This window comes from Ascaphus truei, chromosome 3 (genome assembly GCF_040206685.1).
Source record: "Ascaphus truei isolate aAscTru1 chromosome 3, aAscTru1.hap1, whole genome shotgun sequence".
Taxonomy (NCBI): domain Eukaryota; kingdom Metazoa; phylum Chordata; class Amphibia; order Anura; family Ascaphidae; genus Ascaphus; species Ascaphus truei.
The window spans coordinates 74,585,481-74,612,484 of NC_134485.1; the positions used below are offsets into that span (position 1 = coordinate 74,585,481).

Below are 27,004 nucleotides of genomic sequence, written 5' to 3' on the forward strand. Positions count from 1 at the left end.
CATGTTACTAAAAAAAAAAAAACACAGTATTTTTAGGCAATAATCAAGGGAATAGTGCTATAAAAAAAAAAACTCGTGAAAAGAAAAAAAAACACATAAAAAAATAAATACATCTGAGATGTTTCTTCCTTCGTCTCTCTCGTCCATGCCTGGAGTGAAGATCTTCACAGTACAGCAATGCAGCCTTTAAAAGTGTTGTTTGTGGTCTGTGCCACTCAGCCCCTCGGTCCTGGAGGCACTTCCAATCTCGAGACTCGCTTCCTGTTATGCTGCATCATTTCCAGCGCAGAGATTCACTGGGTAGAGGGTTAGTGAGCAGCCAACAGGATGGCCAGGTGTCCTTGGCGGTCCATGTGCGAGTAGGGAGGAGGGAGAAGCTGCCTACTGTATGGCTGCTTATGAAGATAAACCATCTCCATCCATTATGGGACAATTGCACCTACCAGATGGTGTTGGATCCAGACTGCATGTATAGGTTAAAGTAGCCATGTCGGGTAACAAATAGCCTTTATTTGCTCTAGGAAGGAAAAAATGGTGTTCCCTCTTTTAGACCTCCCATGTAAGACGCCAAAGGAAAGGAGGACTCAGGGGTGGAGCCAAACTTTGTTACCTGTCCAGTCCAGCTGTGGGGAGGGCTTAACCCATTTGTGTTTGACTGCAACAGAGGTTAAAGAGGAAATATAGGTTTTGATGGAGGGGGAAGAGAACAGAGGGCAAGAAAAAGGAGGGGAGGGGAGGGAGGGGAATGGAAAAAGGGAGGGAGGGGAAAGAGAAAAAGGGAGAGAGGAAAGAGAAAAAGGGAGAGGGGAAAGAGAAAAAGGGAGAGGGGAAGAGAAAAAGGGAGAGCGGAAGAGAAAAAGGGAGAGGGGAAAGAGAAACATGGGGAAGGAAAGGGGGCTTCTTTGCTGAAGTGCACAAAAAAGAGCAAACTCGCGATACCTAGGATATATGATAATGTCACGTGTATATTCAAAGTATATTGAAATAATTTCTATTGGTATATTCCCCAGGTATCTCAGGTGTGGTCTTTGTTATGCCCAGGTGTCTCTCACCGTGTTGTATAAAAGGTGTGTTTGTTGTGGCATATAAGTAACTTAGGACTTTAGCAATGAAAAGGCTCTCTTTCTTTCCAAGGCGAAGCAGCGCCAACTTAACATGCCATTAAGCCTATATAAATAAGATATAAAACGTCTGTTTTCGCATACGATTAGCTTTGAGAATGTGTTAACCTCACGGAAAATATAATCCGTTAATGATTTTGATAACAGCACGTTATTGGCACAGAGTTACCAGATCTATGTGGATCTGGACCGCGCTTTAACACACTGCACTGGGGCTAAGAAAAAAGTGTTTTCAGATGGAGTCATTTCTAATAAATGCATTATAAAACCTAGCTGTGCACTGAGTGTCTCATGAATAAATAGCAACCGTCTCAGAAAATAAGGATTCTGTATGAAGTACAGCTACATACAATGCTTCTATACAACGTTCTCCACACCCAACATTTTCAGCGGTCTCCGAAAATCTATATTTCTGACTTCCTATGCTCATAATATGGCCCATATTTACCAAGCAGTGCTATCCCATAAAGCACCTTCTGGTACCGGCATGCATCATATGGCATAGCACCACATCGTCTGTGGGATGTTTGGGCCATAGTTACGGGGACACACACACATTCTCCCAGATGTAGGAAGGACTCTTGGTTATTCTGAGTTACAGGGCATCAGAAGGCGGGGGAACCACAATCATCATTTTCTGCATAAATGGATGAGATTTAATTCTAGTTTGGAAGGGTGTGAGTGTATAACATTTTTAGTACCATTGCGCAGTGCAGCAAGTTAATTTTTGGTGTGTGGATGTGCAAACAATTTCCCACTCTCCCAAACAATAAACGCATTTTTAAAGATGTAAAACTGTAGTGAGATTTTGTAAAACCGGTGACACGGCTCGTCTTCTGTGCAGCCTAGAGAAACCAATTCATAAGAAAAAAAATACAAAAGTTGGACTTTATTCATTAAACGGCGGTAATGACGATCGCAGTGAGATTGCAAGAAAAACAGCCATTCAAGTCCATGTCCGGTTACCCACAACCGTGCTGCAAATCGGCACTAATCGTGGCTTAATGAATAAGGCCCGTTCATTCTGTACCTCACATCCATAGACTGGACTTCATCTGTGGAATCATCCAGACTGGTGGATTTTCCATCAAATGCCTCCAGGTGAATAATCCCACCAGTCGGTTTAAGACCATTGGAAAAGATCTCCTGAGGCTTTGTTTCAATGACTGCGTTTCCTGGAGCTTTACTTCCCTGGTAGGCGGATAACCCGTTGACTTGTACTAAAAACATATCATTCAAGAAAAAGAGAGAAACAAAAATGTTTTTTTTTTTTTTGTATTTCATATTAAGTACAAATACATATATTTAAATAAAAACTTTTGACGTGCATTTTGGACCTGTCCTTTTATATAAACCTCAATCTGTAATATGGCTACCAAACCAACACTTTCGCTGCCAGATAGGCCAATGTATTGCTAGCCCTTCTGTCAGCATAAAGGTTAAGCTTACTAAGATTTGCTTTTTACTATACTACATTCATATGGCGGTCGTTCATTGACGTAAAATAATTATGCGAACACATTATCTGTGCCAGTTCTACATTGTATAAAACATTTACTAATCACTCAAGTATTACAGTACTGTATGCACGAATCGTGTAAGAAATTAATATACAAGTTATTTTTATTTGCTGTAATAAATGACATATCCCTTGTGAGCACATTCACATGTCTCAGACAGGTCTGCAACCTGCTTTTCACCATCATCTCCTAGCATACGGTGCTTCCACTGCAGCAAGGGATTCTGGGACATGACGACATGCAAATGAGCACAGTGTCACCTTTTATTATAACACTTAATAATTCATCATTAACTTACACATTTTTGATAAAGGAATGTGGCTGGCAGGGTGTAAAAAAAAAATGCATTCATAGAAATATACTCACATGTTTCATCTGTTTTTGCTTCTGCTTGCATTTCCATAGATGACTGAATCTCTGGCTTCGACTCATCACTCTGAAAAATGTAAAAGGATGAAGAAAAGTAGAGAACTTTATTAAAACCTATAAAGTAGAAAAGGTCAGACAGCGCTACATGATTATACTCAAGAAGCAAAGTTAATATGTTCAGATGCACGGGGAAAAGAGGAGGCCACAAGTCCTCAAAAATATATATTCAGAAAAATAGTACGGTCCCCAGCACTCAAAAAGAACACCCGAAAACACTAAATTGTTGATGTTGTATCTTATTAGCAATTGATTAGTGTATAATCATATAAAACAAGTTACAATCTCTCTATAGCACAACTACAGACAATCAATATCTCAATATCTACTGTACTTTATGTACAGAACTTACCTTGCGTTCCAGACGCATCGTCATGGTAACCCGGCGTCAAATCACGTTGCCATGGCGAGCGGGGAGGAGGGGGCGCGAGCCAGCGAGGAGAGCAGGCAGGGGTGCGCAGCGGGAAAAGTTTGCACACCCCTGTCCTAAACCATTGCTTTTATTAGCACTATTAAATTGTTAAATAAGGTCCCAGCGTTAACAGTAGCGGTAACGTCCGCTCCAACTACTTTTATTTGACATGTGATACAAAATCTATGAACAATGCATCCGAATCACATTATATGTTCATCCATGGGGCACCCCCAGATTAGCTTAGGACACAGTTAGGTGACAGGATGCTGCCTGATAAACACCGTTCTACAGCTCCACTTACATGAAAACGTCACAACCACACTATACAGAGACGTACCTTGACTTCAGGGACCTCACTCTTCCTTGTCCTTTTCATTATCTCATCGATCCTCTGTAAAACAGAGCAGTTTACACCAGACTTAAATAAAGCCAGTATGCCATCTAGATTGTCAGCTCTTCAGGGCAAGGGCTCCTTTTCCTATTGTTTTATATCTGAAGCGCTCATTTCCATTATGTGTTACAATATTATGTCACGTGTATTACTGCTGTAAAAGCGCTATGTACCTGGATGGCGCTATATAAAGATATACATACTGTACATACATGTGCACTCTCTGTGTATGGCTTATTGTTTTTAGGACATTTCCCAGTGAAGTGTGAAAGTCATTATCTATTGTTAAACAGCCATAAAAAACCTGTGGGGAGCATTAGACAAGCCCAGAGGTGGCCAACTTCAGACCTCAAGGGCCATCAACAACTGAGCCACCTGTGCTGAAGCAGGGATATCCTTAAAACCTGACCTGTTGGAGTTCGCCACCCCTGCCCTACACTTTATGTGCACGAGGGACCCTTCTCTTCAACATAGGGGAAATAAGCGATCTAGTGAGGTCACTGCTTATACACAGGTGTGAACACTGCTAAAATCCCATCATCAGCATCGCTCCAATGCTCCTCTGGCAGGTAAGGACGTTTGCTACCTACCTAGCAGACCAGCTAATTGAAGACCTACCTTCTTTCTCTCAAAGCGTTCCTGTTCAATCTGTTGCATTATTTGCTCTCTTTCTATTCTCATGGTTTCAGCTGCTTCTCGAGCTTTAGCATCAGCCTCCTCCTTCTAAAAGAAAGTGAAGCAGAGGAAGAGACTTAAAAGTTCCAGTTCCGTTAAGTCATTGAAAACCCCCCCAGAGTATTTCCTATTTATCATTCCAGATCGTATCATTCATAGTAAAATCCTCCAGCAAGCAAAGCTGGATGCCTAAGATGCACACCTCCAATACTCGTGGTTCGAATGCTGCTGATAAGTAAGCAGGTCCACTTTCACTATGTTGGTTCTAAAATGTTTTGCCAATTCTTTTTTTTTTTAAATACGGAAAAAAAAATATATGTATTTTTTAATTGTGGTCAAATTTGTTCAAACTATAAAATTCTTACTTAAATGTGTGGTTTTCTGTAAAAGTTTTATATATATAAAAAAAAAAAAAAGAAAAAAGCAAAATACACGAAACAAAAAAAGGGGGAAAACAAAACACCAGGGTGTTTGGAGGGCGAGGTTTTTTTTGTTTTGAGTTTTTGCTCGAATAAGACATTGCCTTCTCAAGTTTGACTCTTGAATCGAACATCAAATTTTCTGCCTTCTCAACCTGCAATTCGAATTGAATGTTGAATCCGCCAAGTTCGGATTTCAAACCTGAGAGCGAGCTCATCCTTCCTAAAGAACACAATCTGATTTGAAGATTCTACTGCACACCTGACAGACAGCAGAATACAGCTCAACCCCGTTATAGTGCAATCCGCTACAACGCGAATCCGCTTATAACGCGGTTTGAGCGTGGCTCCCGAGATTTGAAAACCTCCATTTTGCCGCACGAGGACTTACCGGCACACGAGAGCTGACAGCTGCAGAGAGGAGAGCATGTGGACACAGCCCTATCAAGTGAGGAGAGAGCTGACAGCAAAGAGGAGAGAGATCTAGATGTCGGTAAATCCTTGTGCGCCGAAATTTTAACGCGATCCCGGTTGTAACGCGGTTTAATTCTATGGCCTTCAAGGACCGCGTTATAACGGGGTTCAGCTGGAATTTAAAAATAATATATATATTTTTTTCCCACTAAATGTGGTCAATGCTAATATCAGGGCATTACAGCGTACCGGAATGTACGGTCACCTGTTTCTCTTACCTTCTTTTCCTGCTCCTCACCTGTGGCGGCATCTTCTTATAATGATGTGTACCCACGGCAACTTTTATCAGGATTCAAAATATTACATTTTCTTTACACATATATTAAGATGTGATTGAAATGGGATGATTTTGGAGTTGTACATACACGCACTCTGGTATTGCCTTGTATGCATGCATGAAATACCTGCTTCTCCTGAGAGGCTTGGATTTCCTTTTCTTGTTTTTCCTTCAATAGCCTCTCCTCTTCTGCCTTCATCTTGGCTTCTTCTTCTGCTCTTCTCTTAGCGTCGTCATCCTCTAGTTTTTTTCTCTCTGCCAACTCGCGTGCTTCCTTCTCTAAACGCACCCGTTCTTCTTCTGCCTTCCTCTTGGTCTCCTCCATTTTCTGCCTATTAAAACAATAGTTTTACTTGACTCGTTACCTTCAGAACATCACAGGTGCCGAATTCACCAGACAGTGGACACACTGAAATCTGTTCAAAATCAGCAATGACTCCCTCCCCTACCTTTACAGGTAATTGAACTTGTGGGTCTCCAGAGCAAGATCAAAATTGCTGTAGTATTGACTCTAGGAGAACCCTGGTTTAGCAGAGCTGGATCTAGCGTTTTCAAGAAACCACAATGTCATTGCCTGCGCGTCAACATAAAAGATAAACGTATGATGTTGCACTAATATGTTGACATATTGGAGAACATTTTTTATTTCTGATAATTGCTGGGACCAACTGAGTGAAAGATCTCCTGAATTAGGAAGCTCCCAGAGACCAGGGTGGTTTGCTCTGGGAAACATGGATGGTTAGCACAACGAGGTGGGATCTGTGCTTTACAACATTGCATGATGGACTGGCCAAGTATGTCAGACACTTTGGAGCTTCAGTAATAAGAAAATAAAAAGCTCCAGAAATGATACTGTAATCTCAGATCAGAAACTCTGTGTGCCTGTAAATTCGACAAGGATCAGTGCTACATACAGTACAAAGCTCTGCCTAACAATAAATAACGCATGACCAGCATGGACTCATATGATAGGCAGTGAACCTCATATTTTCACCAGCGAGCCCTACTATGCATTTCTCTGCAGTTGTGCAGAAACAAAGGCCCGTTAGAATAAATGCTGTTCAATGACAAATAGCCTTTTTTGCCTCATCAGGAGTACTACATCTGTTTCACTCACAGCAACATTAAATCCGAAACTAGCAAGTAACTAGCTTGTTACTCAATAATACAGATGTAGCCAACATTATTGCAACCCGTGGCACGCTGCAGTGGACATAATGTGCCAGCAGGGGATGTAGGACAGTTTGCCGCCATTTTGGGTAATGCCGATAACTGGCACCTGGGCCCTTGACTCCTAATCTTAACCCCTAAATCGCCAACCTTAATATTCCTTGCCGTAATCCCTAAATAACAAACCGTAAAAAGCCTAAACCCTGCAGCAAAATGGAAGTGACTAATTGTCCGACTGCGGCTAAACGGCCATGGCGAATTGTCACATTCCTGTATCGGGAGAAGGGGCCACGGTTTTTAATCAGCTGCATATGAGAACGGGGTGGAGGCCTATAGTTCCACATAAACCTCAAGAGCGCACAACAAGTTGCACTAACATCGGCTACATTTGTATATGCATAAATGCAGGCCTAAAGAAACACAAGGATATTGATTTTACCTTTCCGCTTCCTCTCGTTCCAGCCGCTCCCGCTCCTCCTGCTCCTTCTGCAGGCGAGCCTGACGTCTTTTCTCTGCTAGGATTTTTGCTGCTTCCTCGGCATCGGTTGTCCCTGCTGTGATCTTCCCTGTACCTAAAACACAGACAGAATATAGGATGTTGCAGGGGTATTTCAGAGGAACAAGGTCCCCAAACAGACTCATCTGGAAAAATACATGTAATTACGCTCTTTGCATTTATTTATCGGTGAAGGCAAGTTGCGAGTGTGAAAATATCCCTCATCGATTCTTCCACACGGCTTAGAAAAGGTTTTAATGACCTTCTTGCGTAACACACACTGATTTAGTTCAGCAAATTCAAAAGTATAGTTTGTGGGCCCTCATTAATAAAATCAGGACCGTCAAACTCAAAATAGGTTGAAGGCAAATTCTTAAATCCAACTGCAAGACTCGTGCCACATCATCCGAAGGGCCTAAGACTCACATAGTCACTATAACCCACCTGGCCAAACAACCTCACGGCCACATAATAAACTTTCTTAGGACGTACGGCAATCCACAGGCCAATTCAATATGATACACACACACACACACACACACACACACACACACACACACACACACACACACACACACACACACACACACACACACACACACACACACACACACACACGTTGCCTGCCACAGACTATAATTAAATGCATATCCAGATTAGTACCTCATACCTCTTTCCATTTTAATTTACACACTCAATGCTGCTTAGCAAAAGAGGGACACACTGGGGGGGTCTGATTTCGCAGGCATTTTTTCCCCCAAGCCGTCACTTTAGTTTTTGTGCCTTTAAATGTTGGTGTTTTGAACAAAGAAACCTGTTAATGCATCTTGAAAGATTCTTTAAAGGATCTGTAAATACACAGTCATAATAAATACAGGGTAAATACAGGGTGTGGCCAGGAGTGTATTCCAGAATTGTGTAGATTTACTAAATATAAAGGTATGTTGGGTCTAACAACGATTCACGAGAATTACAGATGAATCGTTGTAACAGTTGCGAGTAGACAAATTAAATTATACAAAACAATCCATAGTTATGAGAATGCGAAAGAAAAATATCCATTTGTCTATCAAACTTGGCATTCAACAAATCAAGTTTCACTTCCATGTGTGCATTTTAATTATACAGGCACAACAGTGAGGATGGTGCTTTTCTAAGTATTATAGGAATAAAGATATGGGACATTTTATCTACTCAGGCATGTTTTCATTCAAAATGAAGTTCTTTTTCCCCCCCTTAAGCCAGGGGTGTGTAATCTTTACCTGCTGTGCCCCCCTCCGTGCCTGCTTCCCTCCCTGCTCCGGCCCCCCCCCCCCTTACCTTGTCTCCAGCTCTCGGCGTCATTGGTCACGTGACCCCACAGCGTAATTTGACGCCACGTTGCCCTGGCGCCACGTCACAGAAGACAAGGTAAGTGAATTTGCAGAGGCCTCGCGTGTTCCCCTGGCATTAATTTATATGCCTTGGGGGAAGAGCGCGGAGCAGCGGCAACCGCTGTGGCCCCCCCACCCCCCCTGAAAAATCGTGCACGCCCACCAGTTTTTGCACCACTTCCTTAAGCCATAAAACTGTCATTATAGATTGCTGAGAGTGGGGGGTTAAGGATACGCCCAGAAGGTGCGCTTATGCTGTGTTCCAATGCAGGAAGTTTAGGATATAAGCCGTGCATTTGAGATATGAAAATCAGAATTTAACTAGGTGTGCTCTGATTACCTCTTTGGAAAGAATCTGATACGTTATGTGGTAACTTTTAGGATTTCTATTTGTTTATCCCTTCATTTGAAGAAACTGTCTGCATTTACTGTACCGTGTGTTTGTGTAATAATCTTATTCTGTAACCTAAGCACTGAACTATTTTGCATATTAAATATAAGATTGAACAAGTATGGTCTTCGGCTCTAAATTGAACTTTGCATGTTTTGAAGAGACTACATTTTTGGCAAAAACATATTGTTACAATAGATTTTTGTGGGTTGTGTCAGGGGTGCGCAAACTGAAGGGAGCAAGATTTTCTGGTGGGGGGAGGCCGGTCACAGAGGCTCCGCACTCTTCCCCAAAGCATTTAAATTAAATGCCATGGCACCACGAGAGGCCTTTGTAACTTCTCTTAACGTGTCTTCCTCGTCGCTATGGCAACGCAGTGTCAAATGACGCGTCAGGGTCACGTGTCACATGAACCACGGCGTCATTTGAAGCTAGAGACAAGGTAAGAGTGGGGCGCGAGCAGGCAGAAGCGCACAGGGGGGAAAGTTTGTGCACCCCTGGGTTAAGTGCATATTTTTCTTAGTAAACAGGTACCAAAAACCCTGCAAATACTGTACATCTTGACATACATTTTTGGTGGTGGCAGCGTGTAAATATATATGTTGTGACAGATGGAGGGGGGGTATTATTAATTTGAAGACCCTTACAGAGATGAACTGGATTAGCTAGATAGCCGTGTCTATTAATCCTCATCACATACAGTATATAAGTCACATGCCCACAGGAGTGCCATTCGGGACTGTACCCATCTATTGTAAAAGGGAAACAGACATTATTCCTTTCTTCTCTTACCCCTATTGGAGGTCACCATGCAGATAAGACTCTAGAAATGTGCAGCCAAAATTGTAGCCTATTAAGAATAACTGCATCCTCTGGGAACTGAAATGTGTTGCATAAATGGAAGATATTCCTATGCCAGATGTTCACTCTTCAGTACTCGCCTTCATTCGCATCTGTTTTGCCCCCAAAAGCCGAGCTCTTTTCCGATTTTGACGATTCCGCCCCTAGCTCGACAGATTCTTCTCGCCTCGGACTGGTTCCTTCTTCTTTTTCCTTCTCCGCTTTCTTTTTTGGGGTCTCCTGGCCGAGGTTAGGAGGGCCCCGGAACTTGACAGGAGAAGCTGGGTATTGTTTGTTACTCTTCACTTGAGATTGCGAGTATGCCTTTGAAACGGACCTGCATGAAATGATAAATGTACATCATAACAGACTTTGCGTTAAACGGTTTAACATGTTGGTTACATTATTATACCTATTGTGCCTATATAGGGATCCAAATCTGGCCATATAGATGTGTGCCTGTTGCATACAGTATGTATGATGGGAGTAGTGGAGATGGCAAGATAAAACTTCTAGGAGGGAAGACAATTAATGGCAGAGCCATGTTTAGGAAGTTACATTTAACGGATCAACAACTAAAGGGAAAAACAAAGACTACACTCATTGTAAAAAGAATGTCAAACTTTTAAATGTCTCAATAGTAACACAATTCTTTTAAGTGTTTTATAATCTCTCTAATCTTTCATAAGACTGTTTGTAACCTCGGATATAGAGGCATATTGTACACACATTTTGCAGGTTATGTTACATAAGTGGGCAATTATCTTCACAGATAAGATTAGAGTAATATACTTATTAGAAAAATATATACACGAGCAATGAGTCTGATGAAAATCCTGACTTCTGATTAGCCTAATAGTTCTACAGTGCCATGCGCCTCTTCTGTAAACAAATACGAGCTTCTAAGTTTCAACAAGTAATCAAAGTAAAAATACGGCTTTGAAAAACAAAACAAAACAAACAAAAAAACAAGGCTGCGCTTATAGAGCCAGCGACGCGACGGTGACGTCAGGCTGCGGTCGCTGGATAAATCAAATTGAGATGACTTCCGGCGATCGCGACCACGCCGTCGCTCCATCGCGCTTACTATAAGCGTATGCGACGGCGGCAATGCATTTGTTTTCACGTGATGTCGCGTTGCTGTCGTGGCACTATAAGCGCAGCCTTAGGTGTGTAATACACACTGTGTATGATGGCAATAATGCTTATTGAGCCCGTAGCGGTCAGACAGTAATTTCACCATCTCACCTTTAATCATATTACAAAATATCACCTTATGGCCATTATTATTTATGTTAGAATATTAATAGTCCTATAAATTCCATGAATTGGTTGACAGAACCACAGAAAACATGATAAGTAATTTCAGTTGTAATGAGAACATACAGCAGTGTATTTAACTGCACAGTATGAGGCATATTGACTAGGAAAGCCAATTTTTAGACCATAATGGGGGAAGTGAATCCCTCTGGGGCCTGAAGTCACCCAAGGCGCATGCCAGCCCCAAACCAAGTGACTTAGAACAATAGACTGCAGAGAAGCCTTTGACATGTCCGCAGAAAGGATTCCGGCAGTTTCGCCCATCTCTATACCTACACACTAGAAGAACAAATCATACACCATGTTTACACTTTTTGCGAGTAGCTAGTATTCCACCAACGGTTCATACTTTGGTGCTGGAGATGAAGCTCGCTTAGATAGCGTTGCAGGAGACTCAGATCTTCGCAGAGAACCCCCGGCAGCACATGCCGCGAGGGGAGTTGTGGGTCGTTTGTCTTTCTTCAACTTTTCAGGCTACAAGAGATTAGACATAATTATGCATTTGTTGTATTTTTATCTCGCATTACATTATTATTATTTTTTTTTAAACCACTACAACTATGGTACATCCGAATGTATCGAGAGCAGGAGTGGCCAACTCCAATCCTCAAGTGCCACCCAAGGTCAGGTTTTAAGGATATTCCTGCTTCAGCACAGGTGGCTCAGTCGTAAACAGCTACTGATTGAGCCACCTGTGCTGAAGCAGAGATATTCTCAAAACGTGACCTGTTGCTGGCCCTTGAGGACTGGAGTTAGCCACCCATGGGTTAGGCCGTTACAGCTTTGCTCTGCCTCAAAGGCTGACAGTGTATTTAAGGCCTTTAAACAACTGAAGATTAACAAATGAAATAAAACCTTGTATGATGCAATGCAAAGATATTTAGCTTATACTGATCTTGTCTACAATCAATCACCTCCCAGGCAACAATGGTAAGGAAAGCAGACCAGATCTGCTGCAATTTGTGGTTTGGAACGGATTACACAATAATACCACAATGTTTGAGCCTCTTCACGGGCATTCAGCCGGAGCCAGCAAAGTTACACAATGCACACAGTGTGATCTTACTTGCGTTGACTCTGGGGAGGTAGGTCCTTTATCTCCATCGTGTCCATTACAAGACGGAAGGGTCTTCCTCCTCTCAGCACTTCGTATGGGAGAAGACTTGAAGGGAGATTTAAGAGGACTAGCAGGTGCTACACGAGGACAGACATGGCAGACTAAAGAGTTTTAGTATAGAAGCGAGGCGTAAGAGAACACGCAGAGGGACATTTAGGGAGGGAAAAAAAGGGGCGAGAAGAAAAAAAAAAAAAAAAGAAGCATACCAACATGTTAAATACAAATACAACAATACTTCCCTTACCAAGATTTAGCTCAATTATGCACGTATTGGATGTAGATGCCCTTACATTTTAACATAATTAGTGCATTTTAATTGAAGTTCAAAGTACAGAACTAATTGATTTGGGATCTAAAACCTAATGATGTAGCCAGTAGTATTTTTTTATTTTTAGGTAAAAAAAAAGAGGCAAAATGTATTTATATCTAAACTACAATAAATATTTCAGCTTTAAATAAAGGAATGTGGTAGTAGGAACATCTGTCCAGTCGCAGTTAGTATTGCAGTTCCATTACTAATACATTCGTAATCTACATGGAGTTTTTCTTGTGATCCCTAAACAAAAAAAACTTTGTTCCTCAATGAAAATAACCCTGCATGCAGCACATTTAAGAATACTTTCAAAGTTTTTAATTTCACGCACATCAACAAAGACAAACGGTGAATGATTGAAACAGTTCTGTGTATGTATGGCAATGATCAGGAGTCAAAAACATATTTCTACCTCATGTAAACACTATGCAAAATTCATGGCATTATTTGGCACCGTTTAGAGAACATTTTTAAACAAACAGTCTTACAGTATGTTATGGGTGTTTTTTTTTTTATATATGTCAGTTGCATTACTGATCTACTGTTAAAAATAAAATAAGCACAGCTCTATGAAACATATTAAAGATGTAAGTATTTAAAGTTGTTACAGTAACATAACTTGTCAGAGTGGAATAATGCAAACCAGTGAAGTCCTATCCTGAATGTACTTAATTTATTTTTGTTGCTATACGAGACAATTTAGCTCACAGGAAAATGCCAAAGAAAATGTGTCTGTGAAATGAATTGAAGATATCATATTAAACAGTGCCCATTTACAAGTACAACTTTAATTTCCCCCTCACCAAAATCTCTCTAAATATACAGACTTCTAAACAATGTTATCTTTAAGGACGGGAACTGCATCAGAGAGAGCCTGATTATCATTTCCTGTCCCAGAATGCATTGCGTGTTCCATTCTCAATGTTTATTGGCTCTCCCTCCCAAGTGACGTCAATAGCATTCTAACAGACTACAATGAAAGCTCCACTTGATTATGCCATTTTATTCTATCCCAAGGAGCAAGATTTTTTTTTAGAGGGACTCTACTACTCAGAAAGGTCCAGGGGAACGGAAAACGAAGAGGGATTGCACCTTTAAACTTAAAAAGATCAATCAGCACTGCAATTTATTCATTTTGTTCCCCCCCCCTTTTTTTTTAATATGTAAAATGGGCTGTAACCTGGCACTAACCTCCAGTATTACCCCAAATATTAAACATTTTAAATTTTGCCAGTAGTACCGAAATGGTAATTGCAGCAGGCCCACCCAAGAGGATGCCCCAACCTTGCAGCTACAGTATGTATTGGCCATTAGACTGAAGCCTTGTTCAAACTTTTTTGATATTTCGGGGACTCTTTGTCCCCGGAGATCAAGAGATCAGGGGACACCCCCCTCCCACCGCTCACATAAAAGTAAGGGTTAAATGTGACAAGGGAGGTATTTTGCTTTAACATGAGTTCCACTACCAGTATGTACACCGTCTAATCTACACAGAAAGTATCACATACGATCCTCCCAATTGTGCTCCTTTCCCTTTTACCTGAAAGGTAATGGCATTGCTCATTGAGCGATGCTGTACTTCTGCTTCTGGCTAAAGAAGAATGTGTTGGAGTCAACAGTCGAGTAACAATGAAATTTTCCATGGGACTTAGGTACATGCGATGGGCTGAAGGATGGAAGCAAAAAAAACACAAAAAAACTAAAATAAGCTACAGACAGTGGAATGAGCAAAAATAAAAGAATGGTAAAATAAAATTACTGAAGCCGAGAAAATGAAGCAACACAAATTATTAAAAACCTTTGATACCACTGGGGACTGGAAAACACTGCAATCTCTCTCCCCATCCACCAGGTAATAGTGTCACAATCTGGAACTTTAACTTATAGTTAATACATACAGCATTGCCTTGGTTAGCGCTTACAGGTATTATATACAATGCATGGAAATGTTCATTCTTCTTACCAGTCAAATTAAAAAGTATTAGTTTAGGAATTTAGGAGAGACACACAAACACACAGTCAAACACACTCCTAAGCATCAAGGCAGAAGGTAACATACAAATGGAATTTGTTTATTTTTATTTAACCTTTTCCCTCCCGAAGTGGAAATTGCTTGAGTTAATTCCATAAGTCCATTTAACCCCTGCAATGCAGTCTCTCTGTTAGCGACTGATTTATTTCTTACATTTTACTTTTTGATCTATCAACTATCTTGATAAACCGAAATAAATAGCTATATATACTGTATGTTCACTCAAAAATGAAAGATACTTGCGGGTGCTGAAACTCTATGGTGAAACCGTATAGAAATGAAGCGAAAAGAGTAACGCTCCAAAATAGTAGCCAATGGGTTAGCATTTATTCCAGCATTTTGGTACAACACAGCAGATCTTTCTCTTTACATGAGTAAGTGCTGCTGTGTTGGACCGAAACGTTGGATGGATCAATACCAACCTCTTGGCCACTACGCTTTTTGCTTCATTAACATCTTACGTGCAATGAAACACACGTTCTGCTTTATTTTCAAGTGTCAGACCAGGTGACCGAGAGGTGGCATACGCCTGGTAAAGGATCTGGGAAGAGAGAATGCAGCTTTTGTGATATCATTTCCCTGTGAACGATCCTCTTTCCAGTCTACTGACAGCACCAACAAAGGCCCAGGCACACCCATGCCCCACTCTGCTGCTTTGGCAGGTGATGACATTGCCATGCAGGACTGTCACATCTTCCAGACACTAATTATACCAGAACAGGATTTGCAAACCTTTTTTTTTTAACCTCAAGACAGATTTCTGTTTACTTGCAGTTTAACCCCTCCCCTCCCCCCCCCCCCCCCCCACATGGTATACTAAAAACTACAGTGGTGTCTGGGTTAATGCAGCAGCAATCCCAACCCCCTCCAGAAACCTGTTTGGGTTTAACTCATTGTTAGTATCTTGGCTCCCTGAGCGTTTCTTCTCTTCAAAGGGTGCAATCCAAGTGGGCCGTTTATTATGCCAATTCTTTTATTCTTTAACGTAGGATTGAAGCCGGAGTGGTCTCCGGAGCTGAAGGGGATGTCGGAAACACTCTGCTTTTAAAATCTCCCCACGTCACGGGGCGGGGGGGAGAGGGGATTGGAAGCTGCACAGTCACGGCTTCCCATTGGCCCGCTGGGTACGGGAGCTGTGAGGATTTTCTTCATCTCTAAGGCTTGTAATATAGTGCGCTACCGTGCGTTCGTCAATTATAATTGGCTGTGTTAGCCAGACGTTTCTATATTAGGGACGCGCGTGCGCACGGCCGTGAGCGGTGGCGCGGCAGACAAGAGAAAATACAAGAGAATTGTATTTTCGCGCCGTCACTGCGTCACGTGACGCTGTGAACCAATCACAGCGCAGCCAAGCGCTGTGACGCCCCCTAGCCACGCGCGTTACCGCTCACCCTCTACACACGAAACGCCCGCACCACGTGCGAACGCCACGCCGTGCGCGACCCCGCACACGCTTCAGCGCGCACTATATTACAACCCTAACATCTGAGGGCACCACAGCAACCGGAAGACTGTACTGGGCCAGAGGAGAGCTTCATTTTAACCCCATCAGACACTTGATTTTTTTGCTTACATCTCCTGAATGGAGCATTTCATTTAAAAAATGCCACTGGAAAGGGCAAGGGAAAAAAAAAAACAATGCAAACAAGTGTCCAACAGCACGGATTGCGGCTTTAAATGAAAAATGAGAATTGCCGTCTTCTGAGCCTGAAATTAGGCCAAATGGTAGATGCACCATTATCCTACAACATGTTCCTTACATTTAAAGCCCTATGATGTAATAAAAACGTTGGGAATACTGTATTAAATGTGATTTTACCCCAAACATTAGGACCAAGAGAGATTCTGAATATGTGTATTTTGTGCTAGAATTTTATTCTGGTCTCTGCTTCAAATTTCGGAAAACTGGTTATGTGGTGAAATACAGGTTATTAGGAAGAAGTTCGAGCGGGATGCATCAATTCTTGTGCCTAGGGCTGGCCCTTTCTATTGAAGGCAAAAAAAACCCAAACGTCTGTTTTGTGGTCAGCGATCTGCATTCAACGTGAGACTTGGTAAACAAGTTTATTACGTTGCTGCTTTAACAAAGGAAAAATAAAGGTTTCATTTACCAGGATTCACATTGCTCCTTTAATCTTTTAAATTCTTTCCTTTATAGTTTAAGAAAGGAATAGTTACTCTAGGGCAGCGGTGCGCAAACTGGGGGGCGCGCCCCCCTGGGGGGGCGCAAGATTGTTTAGGGGGGGTGCAGGAAGCAGCGGCGATTTTGCCAGGAGCAGAGGGAAAAAAGCCGTCTGCAGCTGCAATTTTTCTTTTGGCCATTAGGTGGCGCTGTGCTGCGCTACAGTACACAGCAGCATCTCGTTGCTTCCTGCATCAGCGTGAGTGACACGGGGAGAGGGGGTGAGTGAGACTGGCACATGGGGGAGTGAGACTGGCACATGGGGGAGTGAGACTGGCACATGGGGGAGTGAGACTGGGACATGGGGGAGTGAGACTGGGACATGGGGGGGAGTGAGACTGGGACATGGGGGGAGTGAGACTGGGACATGGGGGGGAGTGAGACTGGGACATGGTGGGGAGTGAGACTGGGACATGGGGGGGGGAGTGAGACTGGGACATGGTGGGGAGTGAGACTGGGACATGGGGGGGGAGTGAGACTGGGACATGGGGGGGAGTGAGACTAGGACATGGGGCGGGAGTGAGACTGGGACATGGGGCGGGAGTGAGACTGGGACATGGGGGGGGGACTGGGACATGTGGGGGGAGTGAGACTAGGACATGGGGGGGGAGTGAGACTGGGACATGGGGGGAGTGAGACTGGGACATGGGGGGGGGAGTCAGACTGGGACATGGGGGGGTGGGAGAGTGAGACTGGGACATGGGGGAGTGAGTGTGAGACTAGGACATGGGGGAGTGAGTGTGAGACTGAGGCATTGGGAGGGTGTGAGTGACATGAGGGGGGTGAGAGTGTGAGATAGGGAGGGGGTTGAGAGTGAGTGTGACATGGGGAGGGGGGGTGAAAGAGCTACATGGGGATGGGGATGAGAGAGACATTGGTGGGGGGGAGGGAGACACTGGCAGGAGGGAGAGAGACACACAATGGCTGGAGGGAGAGTGTGAGAGAGACACCGGGTGGAGGGAGAAACAATAGCTGGTTGGAGAGTGCAAGAGAGACACTGGGGGGAGGGAGAGGCAATGGCTGGAAGGAGAGTGAGAGACAATGGAGGGAGGGAGACACTAGGGGGAGGGAGAAAGAGAGAGAGACACACAGGGGGAGGGAAAGAGAGTGGTGGGAGACACTGAGGGGAGGGATAGAGAGGGACTGGAGGGGGAGTGAGAAATACAGGGAGTTGGAGAGACTGGAAGAGGAGTGTGAGACTGGAAGAGGGGAGAGAGTGAGAGACAATGGGGGGAGGGAGAAAGAGACACACACTGGGGGGAGGGAAAGAGAGTGGGGGGGGGAGGGGGAGACACTGAGGGGAGGAATAGAGAGGGACTGGAGGGGCCGTGAGAAATACAGGGAGAGACTGGAAGAGGTTAGAGAGGTCCTGAGGTGTTCTAATGTGGCGGGAAGAGAGAGATTAATAATACAGCAGAAATGGGAATGCTATTAGACAAATATTATAATATTTATTTTTAAGTTATGTAATTTGTGCTATAAATACTTTTTTTGTAGACGCGTGGCGGGGGCGTTACAAAGCTGGTTCGCCCTCAATGGCTGAACCAGCTCACGTGCGCTGACGTCATGTGATTTTGATTACATCAGGCAGGGGGGGCCCGAGAAATTTCATGGATGAAAAGGGGGGCTCGGCATAAAAAGTTTGCTCACCCCTGCTCTAGGGCATACGGAACAGCACCTCCATAATAAATAAATAAATACATTTAAAAAAAAAAAAAAAAAAGAAGAGGAATATTAAAATGGGCACAACCCTCTCTCTGCCTATTACGTCTACAGTATAAGATGAGCTGGCAGGGTTGAAATCCCTAAAATGTGCCTGCAAATAACCCGTGAGTGCTTCATTGCAAACATCTCAAGAAATAAACCCCCTGTTGGCCGCCACAAATACTAAAACTGTATGGGGCACTGCAATGTAAGAGGCAGGCCCACTGGCTTAAAAACAAACCACTTTACACGGTCACTGGATTCCCTACGAAGCAGCCAGCTGTTTGCTTCAAGCCCAATAAGGCGCCTTTAAAAATTGAGAACGTTTTATCATTCAAACCTTTTTGCTTTAAGAGGGTTCAGGAAACATTTCAGAAATGTGGTAGTTTTAAGGTTGTTATGATGAAAGCTTTAGCTTGGTTCAGGCCACCACCTGCTGGGCTTCTTCAGAATAACATTTTGTTTAGACTTTCTAAAAACACATTACAGGCAGTCCTCGGTTATCCAACGGAATCCGTTCTGGAAGTAGCGTTGGATAGTGAAACCGTTGTAAAGTGAAACGTTGGATAGCGAGGACTACCTGTAAACACTCAAGGACCTAATTGTACGAACTTTGTTACATCAGGGAACATAAGGGGATGTTACCTAAAACAGTAATGGATGTTAATTTCGTGGAGTTAATATTGCATCCACAAAGCTAATTATATGCAAAAGCAACATCCGTGCTACATCTCATGACGTTGACGTAATCTTATTTTATGATAACATTGTGATAACTTCCAATAACTTCCAATAACACGATGCAATGCTAGTCTTGGCGTTACTCCGATCGAGACCCGGAAATAGGGCTGGAGGAGGAGGAGAAAACCACCCTGCTTATTAAATCAGGCCTAGCGGTAAGGTTACACCCACCCAGACACTGCAAAAGCCCTATTACATGGTCTGTATGGGAGAAGCGCCAAGCTTAGCTTGGACTTCCCTGCATTAACCTCAACGAGCCTTAGTGAATAGATCTAATAACACCCAATTTGAATACCACTAATGTCCATTATCATTAACGCTATGCCCTTTAAAGGGAGAATACACAGCGTAATGGAACGTAATTGTCCTTAAGAGGATACAGCATTGCTATTAACAGGACATTAACCTAATAGGTTTGCCGAGTCTTAAAAACAAAGGCATGAAACAGTGGACTATTTTTGGTTTTGTGCCTCTTTCGGATTCACTATTGGGGCTATTGAGAACGCTGTGTGTGTTCCAAATGGTGACCCATAAGTAATCAACTTGCCAGCAACCATTTTGTTCTATCCCAAGTAACCAATGACCTTGGACGATGCCAATAGAAAACAAAAATGAGCCTGGGAACTGCGAATGGACACAGTTATCAAAATGTGGAGGAAAAACAAAATGGTTAAGTAAGGGCAGTAGTGCATTTAGATTAAATTGCTTTTCCTAACCATCACTGATCGGGCAGAATTTGTTTTTTTTAGACATAAATATTTTGTTTTAAAAAAAAAAGTATACAAAATGTTTTCATGATCAGAATACATAAGCAATTTAAGAAAGCAAAAATGAAAGAACAAAAATAAAACCAAATACAAAATACTCCTCTATAAAAAATAAAACTAACAATTTAAATCCAGCAATAAAATCCGGAGCAGATAAGGATGCCCCATGAATTGAGAATTTGTGACTCAAACAAGGACCTTAATATTTTCCACTATGTTGGACATCACTTTCTTCGAAGTTCATTTTATGTAAAATGTATGTACTTTAAAACTTAAATGACTAAAATAAAATGTTAGCATCTGGATTATAGTCATAATTTAAATACAAAATCTCAAGTGTATTTGTGCAAACCTGGGATGCTTAGTGCCTTAAGGATTTATAATGCACTGAACCATACCAGATGCAAAAGATAAACCAGACAATTACAGCCAGTAAAACACATGGTTATTGGAGGTGAAGTACAATGAAAAGTAAGACGTTCAGAAGTGATGAACACATGGCAGACTATACAAGCTAGAAAATGCACACAGGACAGGGAGAGAGTATGTAGGAGGGACACACACAGGGAGCAGCCGTTTCACTTGCCTCTGTCAGGGGAATGTGTAATTGCCGCTGTGGAAGCGGAGAGCCTCTTACTGATTGGTGACTCCATTGGCTTTGGCAGACTCATTGTAGAAGATGAAAGTTTGTCACAGGCTGCAGAGAGATGCATTGGAGACATTTATACAAGCAAGATCCCAACTCATGGAAAACAAAAACCTTTCCTTTTTATGTTGCCTATTGGTTGTTCTTCAATACGAGTGTGTCCAGGCTACAATACAGGCGTGGGCAACTACAGTCCTCAAGGGCCACCAACAGGACAGGGTTTCAGGATATCCCTGCTTCAGCACAGGTGGCTCAATCATGGACCGAGCCACTTGCGCTGAAGCAGGGATATCCTTAAAACCTGACCTGTTAGTGGCTCTTGAGGACTGGCGTTGGCCACCCCTGATTTCATGTAATTTGGACAGGATGATTTTGTTCTTGGGAAGCAGCAGAACAGTAATGTTCTGGGTAAAAGTTGGCACACGGTCCCCCTGTTTCTGCTGAATGTCAGGTAATCGTTTATCCCATGGGATTCCCATTGGTGTGGTCTGGATATCCCTTTGACATGACTGCCCAGTAGGAGACACTCCTAAAGCTACAAATCCAAATTTGATGCAGGAGTTTCATTTAAGCAAGAGTCATTGAATGGTGGTTAAGCATTTCTCTCATACAAAGCTGTTAGGAGTATGGTTGAATTGTGATGGTACAGAAAACCGATACCTTGTCTTTTACAAACCTAAAATTCTACTTGTTAATAAAATAAATAAAATGATTTATTTTAAAAAGATATTCCTCCACTAAATTTATATCACATAAATACATAATAATTCTATTATGATGGTGTTTTTCCTGTGCTCTCCTGCCTTCATACACCGTACCAATAGGTTATTAGTATTGCAGACCCTGGCAGGTACTGTATGCAGCTGGTTGATGCCACAATATGATCTTTCAATGCACCCAACAACTGGAGGGAACCTGCACCGTCATGTTATTCTGTATTACGTTTAAAGGGAGAATAACGAGCCTTGCAATTCAGCATTTGATTAATCAGACACTTGTAGCTTTCACCTAGCTGCACATCTGCACATCCATTGATACCAACATACGCCAACCATTCAGTGCCACATAGGACCAAACTACGAATTACCGCGACATCGCTCAGTGGTAATGTAACCTGCCTTTGAAGTGGGTGATACCCAGTTTGCCTTTGGGCAAGTCACTTTGTCTCCCTGTGCTTCAGGCGCCAACATTAGATTATACACTCTACGGGGCAGGGGCTCATCGTGCCAGCAAAATTCTATGTACAGCGCTGTGTGCACAGTCAGCGATATAATAATACTATGTATATCTTCAATAGGTTAAATGGCTCACCAATAAAACTTGACATAAACCATTCTTCTATGTGTTTGTACTGCACATAGCCAGAAACATCAGCAAAGTCCACGAAAGATACAGTCCTACTTAACTAATTCATACCCTCCAACTGTACCTATTTGGCAGGCACTGTACCCGTTTTTCACGTCCTGAACCTACCAAGGCCATGTACCTAATAAACGTTCAATTGGTCGAAAGCTCGGAACCTTCAGCTAATTACAGCAGCTTGAAGATTTATCATGGCTTGATAAATGATCAGTGGGTTACAGAGAAGCGATCACTATTTTATATATGCATTGGTATAAATATTACAAATACAGCTGAACCCCGTTATAGTGCAGTGCTTCGGGTACAAAGAATGTGATCGCGTTATATGCGTATTGCGTTAAAAAAACATTTTTCGCCGAACATTGCACCCCTCAGGGGTTTCGCGGCCGCCAGAGGGGGACAGCTGGGATAACTCTCCCAGCTGTTCCAGACCCGGCAGCACCCCCATGCAGGACTGACCCGGTATCTACATCAGCTGGCAGCTCTCTCCTCTCCCTGCTTCTGCCTTCAGCTTCCGGATGACAGGGAGAGAGAGGAAAATCAGAGCCAGGTCCCTTGAAGAGATAGTATGTCTGTGTGTGTCTCTCTGTGTATCTGTGTATCTGTGTATGTGTGTGTGTGTGTGTGTGTGTGTGTATGTGTATGTATGTATGTGTCTGTCTATATGGTCAGAGCGATGCGTCGCCATGGTAACCAGCGTCAAATGACGCCATGAGGTCACGTGATGACGTGTTGCCTGGCGACGTGACGTCACACGACCCCGCGACTTCATTTAACGCCGGAGCCGAGGAGAGGGGGGGGGGAGGGGGACGCGCAGGCAGCAAACTCCCTGCCACCTGACACATGACAAACCCTGGTCAACAGGAGAGGATAGAAAACGGCATGTTAGGGGCATGGTAGGAGATCTGCTGCATATTATTGGGAGCCATGCTCACCTCGTGTTATTACTGGATTCGCGTTGTAACGGATCGGGCTATAACGGGGTTCAGCTGTATATACAAATACCTGACTTACAAGGGGTTTATTCGTAAAATTATCTTTGCATATAATAAATTGAATAGGTTATTGTGGTGGTCATTTGCTTGTAAACTCCTGTATTCCACATTGATAGAGGACCTAATACAGGGGTTGATAGAGGACCTAATACAGGGGTTGATAGAGGACCTACTACAGGGATGCTCATCTCCAGTCCTCAAGACCCCGCCCCTCCGCCCCCCACCAACAGGTTCAGATTTTAAGGATATCCCTGCTTCAGCACAGGTGGTTCAATCAGTAGCTGTCAATGACTGAACCACCTGTGCTGAAGCAGGATTATCCTGAAAACCTGACCCGTTGGTAGCCCTTGATGGCTTATAGTAGGATAGGAAAACACAATACAAACTGAAGGGAAAACTCTACAGGGTCTACAGCAATGCCACAGGCGTGAGTATTAAAGCAAAGGTTAAAAAACGCACATCAAATGGTTTTTTGGGGGGTTTTTTTTTTTACATTTTTTATTTGTCCTTGCTAATATTTCAGATACATATTTCTTCAAAACAGAAAAACACAAACCAGTTAAAATAATAAAAATACAACAACAGCATCAAAGTCGGGAGGGTGTTGGAGTTTTTGCACAATCGATTGGCTAGAGAGGACTTTGTATTTGCTGCATAATTCTCCAGCTGATGCTGTAGTGGGGAGGGGGAGGGGGAGGATTGTGACTCGGCACAAAATGCTGCCAGAGACAATGAAACACAATGTGCAAGTAATGCTTGCGGCTTTATGGCTATAATACGGTGATAAATCACTACATGACCCGCTACCTACATGTGCCCCTGAATTCATTTTCTTTCGGTCCTGGCAATGTTATATATATCTGTGTGTGTGTGTGTGTGTGTGTGTATGTATATATATATATATATATATACAGTATATATATATATATATATATATATATATATATATATATATATATATATATATATATATGTATATGTATTATATATATGTATTATATATATATATAATACATATATATATATATAATATATATACACACATATACAGTACATACACACACATATATATCCTAGTATTTATCATGAGAACACACCAGTGCTAAGGGCGTGGTTGCTGGTGATATTCCATATTGATTACATGATTACATCATATCAAGTCATTGCTCGTCAGCCTCTTGGCTTAAGGCAATACCATTACTAGAATTCTGCACAGCTGGTTAATTCCTCGTCCCCCTAGATTGCAAGTTCTTCAGGCCAGGCATTCCCTTCCCTCATTGCGTTATGTTTTTACACTTGTTTCAGCATTTTACAGAAGGATTAAATAAATGATGTACCTCATATACTGTAAAAGCATGGAGTACAGTCTTATTTGTAAACCAAAATGGCTTTAACATTATGGTCACAAGTTATTAGCTGTAATCACACTATTTTGTTTCAGAAATATTATTTTCTGAGAATATCTCATACTCAGAGAAAATCATATTTCCGGGAATATTTTGAAGACATGCATTATAACTTGGAGTTCTGAACCATTTCCTAACCAACTGTAGTGCATGCTCTGCAAATTGCAATTGGACTTTGGGCCTAGCTAGATTTAAAATATGACTTTAAACATTTGTGTAAATACAAACAGGATGGCCAACTTGTTACATTGCTAAATGCCACCGTATATTTTATCAGAGTACCAATAAATGTTGCTAAATGGGGAAACCAGCCTCCCCCCCACCCAAAAAAAACCCCAACAATTAAGTCAGAGAGCCTGACTTTGGAAAATTAAGAAGTAACAAATATGGCAGTCATAATTGCTATTGTTAGAACCAAACCAATCCCACAGTCTCGTTATGGGGTTGTAGGGAACTAAAAAATTGGAGCAGCAATTGGTAACCTGAAGCACAATGAAGTCCAAAAGCAATTTTGAGAAGATCGAAACTACTGTCCTTTTTTGTCTATTCTGACGTCAATATTCCTCCATAGTAGGGAACTACTGGATATCTTCACTGCAATGCATGTTTATCAAAATGAAAAAGTAGAAAGCAAAGCCAGTTGTAGAGAAACATACTTTTTGGACTCCATATGGAGCAGAATCCTGAATATCTCTCATTACCAAAAATACTGTAAGACCCATTTCTAAACGGCTTTAGGGAAAACACACGTGAATTATAGCAAAGTGCATACTTATTAGGTGACAGCAAACATGATATGAAATGGATTAAGTGCTATCATGAGACGCATGCAGAATGTCACTGTAATACGAAGGAATTGGAAAACGCATAATGTGGTGAATTGGCTTTTTCCCAACACCGGACTAAAAAAAACAAAGAAAAAAAAAAAACACCAAGTATTTAGGAAAGACGGTTGGTGGATGAAGTTAAAAACGTGATAAAAACACTTAAGACACAATGGTACTGTGATTCTCAAAAATACCATTGGAGGCATCAGCAGAAGCAGTAGCAGCAGAGGTCTCAGGGTCTGGAGGAAGGGTGTTGGCAGATAAACCTAGCACAGGGGGTGAGGTGTTCTCTGATTCACCTACACAGCGGAAAACCAGAGCAAATAAAGGTGACAAATTACAGGGCTTGTGGTCCACAGTCAAACTAGTGCCAAAACCCCTCCCGATTGCATTGAAAAATAAAACCGTGCTTGTCGTCTCCTGAAAAGGTTACATTATTTAGTTTATTCTCTCAACTAGCATACCCAGCATGTCATTTACATGGCAGCAGATTCATCCAAGATCAGAGAACCAATTGTCATCAGTTATGAAAATAAATAGCATGCTATGACTGCATCAATTAATGATCATGATTCCCCCCCTCCCCCCCAAAAAAGCAAGATCTTCTACTTGACCCTGAATCAACAAAAGCAAACAATGGGAAAAAAAAAAAAAAAAGTACCGATCTAAAACGTTATTTTTTTTTAAAGTTCTCTGTTTTGCAGGGGGAAAAAAATGGTAAAAATAGATTGTCGGATGTAAACATAGGAAACAGATTTAAAGGTAAAAGTTATAAAATGTGTCTCGTTTTTGGCTGCGTTATAGAAAATAATCAAACAAAACATCGCCCCGGCACGGTTAACAAATGCAAGCTGAGAATATAGCAGATGTAAAGTTTTAAAAAGACCATGTTTACAACCACAGATGCTGCAACCTTAGACTGAAGACTCCATTATCCTTACATCTATGGTTCTGCTTTAAAGAGCTGCAATGCAGGCGTGGTGCACTCACCATCTCTCCCCGAGCCTGCTACCAGGGCACCTCCCCATGACCATCTCTTCTGCTTCTGTTCCAGCTGCTGACTGCGTTCCTGGGAGCGGCGCATCATGGCTTCGAAACGCTCCTAGCCAAAACACACACAAAAAATGAAAATAAAAAAGTTGCTTTGTGGTGCGATAAGAGACGCTGTATCTCTAGCTCTATCTATGCTGCAGTGGTTGACGGCATATCTTTGTGCGGCAGATAACGAGTGCCGGTGACAGATGAGGTCTTAAATGACAGTCACAGGAGAATAAGGAGCGCATACGCACTGAGAAAGCGGATACTTTTGTTCCTGGTCACTGGATGCCACTAGAGGGGCTTTGGTAGGTAAATAACACAAGTTGCATCACAGGCTTCAGCATCTGCTCCCTCTGGTGTTGCAGCCAATGAGATTTTGACTTCTCTGCTGGATGACTAATGCTTTAACAAGCATTAACTCCCACAAGCCTTAGCCAGCCTGCAATTCCACCCAATGCATTGGGATACTCCTGGTACTGTAGTTCAACACAGTGTGCTATGTTACGGTGCTTCAAACTCACTGTGAGTGCTATTCACAGGAAAAATAATCATGTGTTATTTTAGGG

General features: G+C 42.4%; 1 protein-coding gene across 13 annotated transcripts in view; it reads right to left on the reverse strand.

Moving 5' to 3' along the window:
• MAP7D2 (MAP7 domain containing 2) overlaps positions 1-27,004 on the reverse strand; it is a 124,956-nt gene that overhangs the window by 11,238 nt on the left and 86,714 nt on the right. For 3 of the 13 annotated variants that reach the window (XM_075594308.1, XM_075594311.1, XM_075594310.1), the window contains 13 exons: positions 26,391-26,502; positions 25,595-25,699; positions 20,751-20,861; positions 14,279-14,404; positions 12,375-12,526; positions 11,658-11,782; positions 10,090-10,325; positions 7,328-7,460; positions 5,846-6,050; positions 4,492-4,596; positions 3,820-3,873; positions 3,008-3,077; positions 2,152-2,341 (listed from right to left, as the gene is read on the reverse strand). In XM_075594308.1, coding sequence (XP_075450423.1) covers positions 2,152-2,341; positions 3,008-3,077; positions 3,820-3,873; positions 4,492-4,596; positions 5,846-6,050; positions 7,328-7,460; positions 10,090-10,325; positions 11,658-11,782; positions 12,375-12,526; positions 14,279-14,404; positions 20,751-20,861; positions 25,595-25,699; positions 26,391-26,502 — 1,724 coding nt within the window. Of the gene's footprint in view, positions 1-2,151; positions 2,342-3,007; positions 3,078-3,819; positions 3,874-4,491; positions 4,597-5,845; positions 6,051-7,327; positions 7,461-10,089; positions 10,326-11,657; positions 11,783-12,374; positions 12,527-14,278; positions 14,405-20,750; positions 20,862-25,594; positions 25,700-26,390; positions 26,503-26,689; positions 26,709-27,004 lie in introns of those variants that run through there. The other 10 variants (XM_075594319.1, XM_075594309.1, XM_075594320.1 and 7 more) reach the window with 10 other exon arrangements.